The sequence below is a fragment of the Pleurodeles waltl genome, chromosome 6 (genome assembly GCF_031143425.1).
Source record: "Pleurodeles waltl isolate 20211129_DDA chromosome 6, aPleWal1.hap1.20221129, whole genome shotgun sequence".
Taxonomy (NCBI): Eukaryota; Metazoa; Chordata; class Amphibia; order Caudata; family Salamandridae; genus Pleurodeles; species Pleurodeles waltl.
In genome coordinates this window covers 1,050,982,526-1,050,995,095 of record NC_090445.1, presented here as the reverse complement: position 1 = coordinate 1,050,995,095, position 12,570 = coordinate 1,050,982,526, and the positions used below count along the sequence as shown (strand labels likewise).

The 12,570-nt window shown below is 43.9% G+C and overlaps 1 protein-coding gene across 4 annotated transcripts in view; it reads left to right on the top strand.

Moving 5' to 3' along the window:
• The window catches only part of CHD5 (chromodomain helicase DNA binding protein 5), a 981,350-nt gene that overhangs the window by 912,230 nt on the left and 56,550 nt on the right, over positions 1–12,570 (top strand). For 2 of the 4 annotated variants that reach the window (XM_069239998.1, XM_069239997.1), the window contains exon 40: positions 6,803–6,917. In XM_069239998.1, coding sequence (XP_069096099.1) covers positions 6,803–6,917 — 115 coding nt within the window. Of the gene's footprint in view, positions 1–6,802; positions 6,918–7,044; positions 7,099–12,570 lie in introns of all 4 variants that reach the window. The other 2 variants (XM_069239999.1, XM_069240000.1) reach the window with 2 other exon arrangements.

The window sequence follows — 12,570 nt, the reverse complement described above, 5'->3', positions numbered from 1 at the left end:
ACTAGACACCAAAATTAGACAAGTAAATAGTCATAGAACAATGCAAACAATAGGAAATGCTATAGATTGCATTGGGAGAAAATAGGTCCAGGGGCAACAGAAACCATATACTGAGAAAGTGGAATGTGAATAACGAATTCCCCTCTAGGCAAGTGTAGTGTGTGCAGAATCACTGGGAGAGTAAGAATACAGTAAAGGTAAGTAAATTACCCCACCCCAGAGCCCAGAAAAGCAGGAGTAAAGTACTGCAAGTTTCCTTAGGACACACTTCACGTCGTGATTGGGATTATGCAGCAACCAACCAAGTCTACAAAGAACAACTGCTGGATTCCTGGACCTGAAGACCTGCAAAAGAAGGGGACCAAGTCCAGAAGTCGAAAGAAGTTCGAGGAAGGACAGGAGCCACTGCCAACCCAGAAGAGGGTGCAAAAGAAGAGTCCATGGTTAGTCAAAGACTGCAGAAATGCACCCTAGGAAGATGCCAGTGGGCTCCTGCATGATGCAAAGGATGTCCCACAACGTGAAGATCATTGCAGACATGATTTGTGCTGGAAGTCACCAACAAGCCTTGGCTACGTCAAAAGTGCATTTTGCAACAAAATGGTGCTGGATGGACTCAGGCGGGTTCTGGGGGACTCAACTCTTTGTGAGAAGGAAGAGGGGGCTCTCAGCACTTTAGAGAGCCCTCAGGATTCCAGCCATCAACCCCAGGAGGCCTGGGACACAGGGACAATGGAGGTGCAAATGGCATTGATGCAGCACAACAAAGGAAGGTCCCACGCAGCCGGAGAACAACTCAGCAAGTTGAGCGTCACAGGATTGAGTGCTAGGGACCTGGGCCAGGCTGTGCATGAAGGAATTTTGCAAATAGTGCACAGATGCCTCAGGAGGTGAAGAACACACAGTACAAAGAGGTACCATTGATCTCTGGGAAGGCAAGGTCCTACCTCCTCCAAATTGTGTCAGCAGGACATTAGGACAGTGTTTGTAGATGATGTTGACCCTCTGTGTCCTTAGGAGCACGCTTGTTGCAGTAAGAGGAGTCCAAGGGTACCGGTCGTCATCTTGGAAGGTACCTCTTGGAAAAGGGGAGTGACTCCGTCACCCCACAGGAGATTTCTTCAGTCCTTCTGGTGCAGGATGAAGACAGGGAGTACTCAAAGCATGCACACCGTGGAAACTGTTGCAGTTGCTAACTTGGAGCTGAGTTTGCTGAAGAAAAGTATCTCTTGTGGATACATTGTTGCAGTTACAGTGGTATTTGGAGCAGGCTTGGATCCGAGGTCAGAGGATGATGAAGTTGTTGCAGAGGATTCCTGAAGGAAACTTGCAAGCAGAATCTGAATAGAACCCACAGGAGAGACCCTAAATAGCCCTGAGAGGGGGATTGGCTACCTTATTAGGTATGGACCTATCAGGAGGGGTCTCTGACGTCACCTGCTGGCACTGGCCACTTAGAGCCCTCCAGAGTGCCCCCATACCTTGCATAGCAAGATGGCTGAAGTCTGGGACACACTGGAGGAGCTCTGGGCACCACCCCTAGGGTGGTGATGGACAGGGGAGTGGTCACTCCCCTTTCCTTTGTCCAGTTTCGCGCCAGAGCAGGGAGCAAGGGGTCCCTGAAATGTTGTAGACTGGCTTATGCAAGGAGGGCACCATCTGTGCCCTTCAAAGTATTTCCAGAGGCTTGGGGAGGCTACCCCTCCCCAGCCTGTAACACCTATTTCCAAAGGGAGAGGGTGTAACACCCTGCTCTAAGAGGGAATGCTTTGTTCTGCTTTCCTGGGACTGAGCTGCTCAGACCCCAGGAGGGCAGAACCCTGTCTGTGAGGTGGCAGCTGCTGTAGCTGCAGTGCAAGCCTCAGAGAGCTGGTTTGGTAGTACTGGGGATCCATGCTGGAGCCCCCAGGATGCATGGAATTGGCTCCCCAATACCAGATTTGGAACGAGGGGACAATTCCATTATCATAGACATGTTACATGGCCATATTCGGAGTTACCATTGTGGAGCTACATATAGGTATTGACCTATATGTAGTGCACGAGTGTAATGGCGTCCCAGCACTCACAAAGTCCCGGGAAATGGCCCTGACCTATGTGGGGGACTCCTTTGCTAGTGCAAGGGTGCCCTCACACTTAGGAGGTTATTCTAACTTTGGAGGAGGTGTTAATCCGTCCCAAAAGTGACGGAAAAGTGACGGATTTACCACCAGCCGTATTACGAGTCCATTATATCCTATGGAACTCGTAATACGGCTGGTGGTATATCCGTCATTTTACCGTCACTTTTGGGACGGATTAACACTCCTCCAAAGTTAGAATAACCCCCTTAGTAACTTTGCACCTAACCTTCAGCAAGTGAGGGTAAGACATATAGGTGACTTATAAGTTACTTAAGTGCAGTGAAAATGGCTGTGAAATAATGTATGCACTATTTCACGCAGGCTGCAGTGGCAGTCCTGTGAAAGGGTTTGTCTGAGCTCCTTATGCTGCAGCCCATAAGGATCTCCTGGATCCCAATGCCCTGAGTACCTGGGTACCATATAAGGGGCTTATAAGGGGGGTCCAGTGTGACAATTGAAATTGGTAAATGAAGTCACTAGCCTATAGTGACAAATTTAAAAGCAGAGAGAGCATAAGTACTGAGGTTCTGGTTAGCAGAGCCTCAGTGACACATTTAAGCACTACTGACAGTACACACATTAAGCCACAAACTATGAGCACTGGGGTCCTGGCTAGCAGGATCTCAGTGAGACAGGCAAAACACACTGACATATAGGGTTTTCACTATGAGCACTAGGGTTCTGACTATCAGGATCCCAGTGACACAGTAAAAACACACTGACACACACTTCCAAACAGGCCAAAAGTTGGGGTAACCATGCTAGGAAGAGGCTACTTTCTCACACTCATGAAATTGGGATGGAAGCGTCACTGTGTTACTTGTCAGTTCCATCTTTTTAGCAGGTCTGAATCCTGACTGGCAATCCTGTGAGTTTTATGTTTTGGGCAAGGTATAAGGCCCATATGGAATCATTTGCTAGATATATGTATATGCATTTATGTATGTACTATTTGCGTAGCCAAGAGGCACCAGAACACGATATTTACACAAAGTGCAGGCAACAAGTGATTGGAGCAGTGGCTGGGTTCTGGCTGCAGAAGTGTTCTAGTGCTGCACTGTGAGTAGCAGTAACTAATAAGAGCTTAGACCCCCAGAGTGGGCTCACCAAGAGATGATTTGTTTTCATGTTGTCAGTGAGGAGTAGGTTGCTTGTGCGGCAGCTGTTGTAAGTGGTATTTCAATGAGTGGTTACCTGGTAGAACGTTAGTATCTGCTTGTTTACTGCTATGTTAACTGTTTCTCATCTGCTTTGTCAGGTAAAATGTTAAAATCAGAAAAAAAGTATTTTCTGTACAATATTCCAGAGGAATGAGGTCAGGTCAAGGAGCTTCTGTAGTGAGCGCTATGGTGAGAAAGGACTTAAGGCCTACCATGCACAGGTGGCTATGTATTCCAATGAGATGCTGGGTGGCTCTGAGATTAAGGGCAGGGCGTTTCATGTGTTTATCGGTTCATCCCATGTTTGCCCTCCATGTACTTCTGAGTGATTGTGTACTGTCCCGGCAGGAGCTTGTTGAATAGTATTATAATGTTAACTTGATTTATATTGTACATCATACCGCACCTCTGCTGTTTGTAAGCAGTGTAACTAACATGTCTGTCTAATGCCTTAAATAATTAACGAATCGGGTTTTTGTAACACTTAACGTGTGAAATATTTCTTATCACTCAAATCTGAGAAATGTAGAATTTCAAATGAATGTTTCACTGACAAGATGACCTTTACCAGGCCGAGTGTGAAGCATAGATCAACGTTAGCTAGGGAGTGGATACTGACTCAATGACACATTTATCAGAGGGGAGTATGAGTCTTTCTAGTCTTTTTGGGTTTGGCTATCGACAGCTTTAGCTGGTAAAAGACCTTGGGGCATATTTAAGCCCCCTGCGCCTCCTCGCGCCACACTAGCATTATTTTCTTTTACTCTGATGTGGCCCAACGAGGCCAAAATCTCTGCGCCAAATTTACAAAGTGGCACAATGCATGCATTGCACCACTTTGTAACCCTTTGTGCCACATTGTGCCAGAGGCAGGCAGAATGTATGCAAGGAGGGGTGTTGCCCCGTTAGGAGGACTGAAAGAATGGTGCAAAGAAATCTAGATTTCCTTGCGTCATTTTTTCAACATTTTTAATGCCTGCTCAGAGCAGGCGTTAAAATGGGGCATTCCACTGTTTCAATGGGCCCCGTTGTACTGTTCAGGGTTAGCGCCAACCCAGGCGCTAACCCTGAACAGTACATCAATAGCATCAGAAATTCTGACGCTATTGCTTCCTACCCTGCGCCATGATGCACGGTATTTTAAATACGGTGCACACATGGTGGCGATAGATGGCGCAAGGGCCCGCAAGAAAAGTGGCGGTACATGTAATGTAGCACCACTTTTCTTAAATCCGGCCCCTTGTGTCATCAATCATTTTAAAAAGTACAATAATACAAAATGCAGAGAGAGAGTGGGTTTTAGGTCAGTCCCCTTCAGTCATTGGCTTGCCATTTCTTGGATGGGCTGTCCATCAAGGCATTTCACGGATGAGCATGTTGTCTCATTTCTGTTCCCACTCGATGTCAGTGGACATTAATTATCCATTTTATAGGCTGCAGTTGCAACATGGCTTGCAATTGAGAAAGCAAGTGTCCTTTTGGGGTATTTACTTTGTTGACATGATGCTATTTTAATTGCAGATCTGTGTGTTTTGTTTAGGAACACCATCACTTTTGGATTTCTTAGATGTGCATTATTTTGTTTTAATTTGCTGTCATGATAACCTGTGGTTGGATTTAGGGATTTTTTTTGCTCACCAAGCAAAGGTGAGCACACACATATGCAAAGATGCAACAAACAATGGCCCTTTGTCAAACGTATCTCCTGCAATGTTCTGCTGGAAGTGATTAAGCTCACCAATTACTAGGTAAACTACATCCTTTTCATAACACTCCAGCCCAAGATGTTACTTAGTTATGGTATCTTCCTTCGAGAGCAGATAGGGGCAATACATATAAAGTCACCCAGCTCTTAACAAACACTTATCCTAATGAAAAGCCACTCTTGTTGGTTTTGCCAATGCTTATTTTATTTGCACAGTTGAATATTTGTGGATGTGCTATTGCAAGTTAATATTCATCAATAAGTCCTCTGTTCATCTGTTTTTGCCCCTGATTCATAAGGAGGAGCATGCTGCCTAAAAGTTGGATCACAGGGGCATATTTATACTCTGTTTGCGCCGGAATTGCGTCGTTTTTTTTTACGCAAATCCGACGCAAAGCTAACTCCATATTTATACTTTGGCGTTAGACCCGTCTAGCGCCAAAGATCTTGGAGTTTGCGTAATTTTTTAGCGTGGACACCTTCCTTGCGTTAATGATATGCAAGGTAGGCGTTCCCTTCTAAAAAATGACTCCGAGGCATGTGCGCCGTATTTATACTTCCTGGCAAAAATGACGCCCGGGAGTGGGCGGGTCCAAAAAAATGGCGTCCAGCCGCTTTTGCGTCATTTCTTAACGCCTGGTCAGGGCAGGTGTTAAGGGACCTGTGGGCTCGGAAGGAGCCCAGAGGTGCCCTCCCATGCCCCCAGGGACACCCCCTGCCACCCTTGCCCACCCCAGGAGGACACCCAAGGACGGAGGGACCCATCCCAGGGAACTTAAGGTAAGTTCAGGTAAGTATATATATATTTTTTTTTGTGGCATAGGGGGGCCTGATTTGTGCCCCCCTACATGCCACTATGCCCAATGACCATGCCCAGGGGACAGAAGTCCCCTGGGCATGGCCATTGGGCAAGGGGGCATGACTCCTGTCTTTGCTAAGACAGGAGTCATGTCAATGGAGGGTGGGAGTCAAACAAAATGGCGCTAATCGGGTTGAGGCAGATTTTTTGCCTCAGACCGACTTGCCCCATTCTTTGACGCCGAAGCTCCATTTTCCCCTACGCCGGCGCTGCCTGGTGTGGGTCATTTTTTTTGACGCACACCAGTCAGCTCCGCCGGCTAACGTCATTCCATAAATAAGGCGCCCGCATGGCGCTTTGGAATGGCGTTAGCCGGCGTTAAATTTTTTGACGCACAACTGCGTTGGCGCAGTTGTGCGCCAAAAAGTATAAATACGGCCCACAATGTTCTTCCAAACACTTTACTTCCATTTTCAGTGATACGCACTGGGCCTCTGGTTACATCTTTATGCACTGGGCCTCTGGTTACATCTTTATGCACTGGGCCTCTGGTTACATCTTTATGCACTGGGCCTCTGGTTACATCTTTATGCACTGGGCCTCTGGTTGCATCTTTATGCACCGGGCCTCTGGTTACATCTTTATTCGCTGCAGGTGCACCCCATCACAACCCATTAGTCCTGTTAGTCATTAATATCCTATCAATCCATTCAGAATCAGTGAATAAAATGTCCAGGAAAGCTTGAATGGCCATTTTGTTTGTGTTGGTTTAAATTGAACTAAACAGAATGATAATACCATAGGGGTGAGAAAGAATGTTTGGTGGCGAAGCTTAATTGTAGTGGTAAAACAGTGGTAGAAAAAAGGCCTTATTAATCATGGATGGAGACATGAATATGACATGTTTAATCAATAAAGCATGAGAGTTCCCCACATGCCATTTTTATAAGAGCAGCATGTGTGTCTAATGAAAATTGGTGCTACTAAATGGATCAAAATGGTTAAATCTCTGCAGGGTTCTTTTGGATCCGCTCAGATGTACAGTAACAATTTTGGTCAAAATTTCCGGGGGTCTGGACCAGGAGGAATCGTCAACTACAGCCAGATGCCATTGGGACCCTATGTCACTGGTAGGTACCAAATATCATATAAGTTGGCTTTCAAGTTGATAACATGATTGTGGAGTGTGTTTTCAGTGGACTGCGAGTGTGTATAATAGACACTAGGCAAGCAAGATGTTTTCTCTCTTATTAATAGATTTTTAGCTGTTACCAAGATTTTCCTCTGTCGAGGCCTTCATTTCGAGGTGAGGTAAGTCTGCTTTTTTCATTGTGTGCATACCATCGTGTGTCACCTGTTCAGAACTATGTATGACCTATTGGTAGATAAACTATCATATTTTACACAGTAGAATGTCATTAAATCATATGATTACATCATGCCATCTCTATTTCAATTATATTTCTACCATACCAGTCAAATATGTAGATCTATCTGTTTGAAATGTAGATAATAAAGATATTACCCAACATAAAGTGAATGTACAAAATGTGAAAGCTTGGGTTCTCCTTAGCGACTAGGAAACAGCACTTAAGTTTTCTGCCCAGACAATAAAAAAGCCCTAAGCTCTCTGCACTGCCCAGTAGTGTGATTTCTGCCTGTTCTCGAATGAAGAGCCCACAGAAATCAAATCGGTGGTCAAAGGATTGGTTGTGGGTGAATTGAACTCTGGGAGTTTGGGGGTGACCTAGCACTCTCTCATAATCTGCGAGGACAGCATCTCAAATGCTTTCTGAAAAGCACTTAGGTTTGGCCCAGCAAGTTGTTGATATAAACATCGGCAGTTTCCTCTGTAAATTATCAAAGGACATGCAGGGCCGTGGGATATGACTCATTTGCATTTGGGGGCCTCTCATGCAAGGAATTCCTGCTTCCTCCTAGTGGTTAATTTGAACCATTGGATTCCAGCAACTCATTTCATGGGACTGCTACTCTTTGTTTCCCCTCTACTTTCTGGATATCTAATGAGTACCGTCACCCAGCAGCTGTGCCAACAGTAGTCATTCCACAAGGGTGTGCGTTATAAAAACAACCCTTCTTCAATCCTTATTAATGTTGTCTTTTATGAGAAAAGATAACGCATTCAGATGGCAACGCTCAGAATTAGTCATACTTTTGCAGACATCTTCTATTTTTACTGTCTTGTCCCTCCCATCTGCTTTATATAGCTCTTTGATCCTGTGCATATTTGTGTGATATGGCCATGCAATGTAATTTCCCATAGAATCATGGGAAGGTTACTGCTAAAAGGAGCCTACGTGTCACCCTTTGTGCCAGGCGTGAGCGCGCCTTTGCGTTTCTGGTCTGGGTGCACCTTTATACCAGAACTGAGCGCTTTTGTCTTGAAATACCAGTAAAGAGGTTTCTGGAGATAAACTCAGCTTGGGAAGGATTTCACCAGCTGCATTCCCACCACCACCGTGGGAATAGTACTGTGGAGAAAATTCAGCCTGCTTTTTCTCCTCTATATTTTTATTCAGAAGATAGAGGATTTTCCACAACCTCCGACATCTAAACCATATCCTTACTTTCTAGGAAATATAGTTTTCATCTATCTGCCCTAAAGCATCTTCGTTTATACTTTCCAAATGTAAAATACCGTAACAGTTGAACACACTAATTAAAACAGCACGTAATTCCCATCATAACATTCTTTAGAGACTGACACTAATCTTTAATTTTTGAATTGGTTACATAGCACATCAACATATGGACAAAAACGTCTACGCACTTTAAAGGAGACATCTAGTAAAAGGTAAACAGCGTCTCCTCTTACCCAGTCGCACGTCACTATACATAATTCACAATCACCGACCATAATGGTTTTGGACTGTCTCTTTGTTTGAAGATGTCTGTTTGAGTTATAAAACCTATTATGACATAATTCTCCTTGTAGCCTCTTTAACCTTTATTTTTCCTACAGGATAAGAGCTGAGTACAAAACACTCCAGAAATACAGTGCATTAGATTATTAAGCGGCCCAGTGTTTGCACTGATTTTACAAGAAAGGGGTTCAATGCCCCAGCAAGTGTTCTGAATAATAACGCTGTCACTTATGTTGACATTATTTTTTTTATTTTAAGAGGATGAAAACATATGGACAACATTACTTAATAATACATTGTATGCAGTATCTGATCGGATTATTTTGTTTCTAGAGGCCATAGTTTGAATAGGAAAATTGATGCAAAAAAGCTACAAATAATTTTAATAACATTTCCACGTACGTTATACCATTTGGCATGCAGAAAGTTTTAAGAATGGTTTACGTTTGACGATAGATACATTAGTTTCAATATATATGGACCGATTTAGCCTTTGGCGGACAGGGTACAGTCTGTTAGGGCAGCAGGGGACAGTAGTGGTCATCTCTGTGCATTGAAAGTAACCAGTGTCATAATGATTCCCATCACAGTGCAAAAGCCATGGTGGTCAGCCGCTGTCAGTTTTGATGGTCAGTCACTAAACTTTTAATATTTTTGGTTTTTGATAATGGGAGTATTTTTTTTTAAAACAAAAAACTACTGACACCCACTTCATCGGAGCTTTCTGCCAAGTTGTGGAGGTCATTAGTTTTTTTCTGTCATTCACCACCAGTTTATTCAGGTGGAGATGCCAGTACAAAAAAGGACATCACACCATCCACCCAAAATAGGGTGGACAGTGTAATGCCCTTCTCCGATTGTCCCTAATCCATCGGGCCATCAAAGGGAGCTTTCAATGGACGGAGCCAACAGGGACTTTTTTTAATGGAAAGCTTGTGGTCCACTAATCTTTAAACTCTGAATGAAGCACGGGAAAAAGAATTTAGTGGACAGGGTAGTGCATTTGCGATGTAGGACCCTGCCCACCAAACGCTAACTCAGCCCCATAGTGTTTGTGCTTAACAGCCATTACTGCTCCGTTTCTTTTCCTCCACACAGTCTCAGCTATGTGAGGTGATTCCTGTCACAGAAACAGTCCCCCATACCTTGCAGCAAACTTCATTGAAAAATATTGTAAAGATTGTTAAAAATAAAAGCCTCTAGAAAAATTCGAAAGCTTTTTTTGTACACTTGTAGATTAGTGATTAATATTAAAAGAAATAGGCATTTTTCATAGTACATATTGTAAAGTAAATTACATCAAGGTGCTCTCAAATTTGGTATTAAGGAAAATGAAGCAGGGTGGTATATGGCGATTTGCATTAGATCACACAGTTTGGTCAAGTGGGAGCCTAAGATTTGAGCTAGGATTTCATAGTTAAATGCTATGCAGTTTAACCACTGGTTATCTGTGTCTCTTTCCCGTTCAACACTAATGTCAACGCTTTGTGTTTGGTTCTCTCAGGAACATTAATAATGCAATGTTTTCAATAAATATATCTCTCTCATTTTACTATATAAGAAAAGTTTTTCTAGAATAAAGTATTACATGCGAAGAAAGTCCACACACTGTTTCATATATTTCTAACTGGCTTCCAATGATCTAACAAACATATTAAATTCAGAAGAGGTGCCACACCTCAACTCAATAAAAGCAATAAAATAGGTTATTAAACCAAAGGGGCCCTGGAGATCCCCCAGAGTTTGCTATCGGGTTACAGGTCTTTAGTGGGCTTGTGCAAGGTTCAGCTTCGCTGTAGATAGAATTTCCTTAATATATTACAAAAAATGTCATGGAAACATGCAGCAGAAAAGGACCTTTTCAGCAGTCCTACATTTAGCAGTTTTTATCTTCTGAAAATTGCATTATGGAGGGAAGTGTGCACTGGCTGAATGTTCAAGCAAACTGCATTTTGGCATGCAAGTCCAGTGGGCCGCACCAAAACCAGATGTCAGTCCAAAGACAGGCTTCAACCTTGCTTGGCTTTCCCGCCTATTCTCACCACTCAGTCTGTTTTCCATGTCTCTACATTAATGGAAGGCCTATTTTGTATTGCCAGTTTGTTATGTGGTAAGTTGGCATCATTAATATGCAATGTAATCGAATAAGTTGCAATTTCCACATTGCCTTTAGACAGACAGTTGTCAGGGAGTGAAGGCAGGGTTGAGCGGTTCCAGAGGTAACACTTAGCAAGGAGATAAGTCAAGGTAATACCAAAATACTCAAAGTATACCTGAGGCTAATAAACAACAGTGGACAGGAGACAGACAAGAACAACAAATGATCAAAGTTAGGGGTGTTCTGGTATCTAAACAAGAGGTCTCTTGGTAGCTTGGAGAAAGTCCTCTGGAATGACACCAGCAGATTGCTCTTAACAACAGTCATGCAGCAGAGTCATAGTGGGGCACGCTGTGTAGACACTCTTGTACTCACTACAAGGTGGACCCAGATTGACAACAACACTGAGACGGGTAAGCCTCTAAGGGACATGGGCTCAGCAACAGAAGTCTTTCCCTTTCCTGATCGGAAACCAAGCCAGAGGACACACTCTAAACAGATAGGGACTGCATCAGACAGTGGACCGAATGTAGAATGGAACAGAAAACCAGAGTCGAAGAAAAACTAGAATACAGGATAGACAAGACAGCAGACAAGGAGAAAAACAGGACAAGGAGTTATGCACAGGGCTTCAGAGATAAAGAACAAGAATACAGAAATCAAGGGTTGGCTGTATTCAACAGGCACTGGGACAAGTAATGTCCCATTAGTACAGAAAACTAGAACTAGGATTCAGAGCAAGGAACAAGCCTGCTTGTACATGGGATAAACACATAAATTCAGAACAAGGACAGAACCGAGATTCAGAACAAGGAAATAAATGGAAACACTGTCAAATCAGTGCATACAAGGTCAGAAGTCCAACAGGGAAAACAGAGAAATCAGGATATGAGGCTAGAAAGAAGGTGAAAATGAGAGACAGAGAAAACACAACACAGTGCTGCTGAGGACAGACATAGGAAAATAGGGCATTGCAAAAAGCAAAAGCAGGACTCAAGAACTCCTTTCAAGGTTTCAAGGGTTCAGGTGTACAAGCAACTGGAAAAGAAAGCTATAGCATCCAGCAACAGCAGTTGAAGCACGGATTCTGGAAGCAGAAGCCAGGCTTAAATCCCTCCTTCCACACAGGGTGTTTGAATTCAGAACAGATGTGAGCAGGCTGCAGCACAATGCAGATGAGAGCAGTCAAAGTCCCTCCTCCGGCTCTCTGCCTGAAGGAATGCACAGAGGTTCCAGGAAGCAACCAGTGGCCAGAACGAAATTCCAGAGTGGAACATGGATCGGATCTTACTTCGCAAAAAGGCAGGGAGTCATGCAAGGGAGCACATGGGTTTGCTGGAAGTGGTAAGCTAGAGTTCCAAGTATAATACGATTCCCCCAAAGTCTTCTCTCTAGCGCTCATGAGCAGGTTAGGCATATAAGTACCATAGTACAATAGTAGTTGATAAGTAAACCCTGGAATGGAATGTGGAGTGGATCTGATTTCAGAGAGGATTTTAATACTGACGTTGAGCACAGGTTGCAAACTAAGATTCATGATGGCAGAGGCTCATAGAGGTGCTCATGTAGCACCACCCGATGGCAGGATTGCATGATCTTGACAGACTGTGGGCCTGATTCCAACTTTGGAGGACGGTGTTAAACCGTCCCAAAAGTGACGGATATACCACCTACCGTATTACGAGTTCCATAGGATATAATGGACTCGTAATACGGTAGGTGGTATATCCGCCACTTTTGGGACGGTTTAACACCGTCCTCCAAAGTTGGAATCAGGCCCTGTGTGTTAAAGAGAGGACT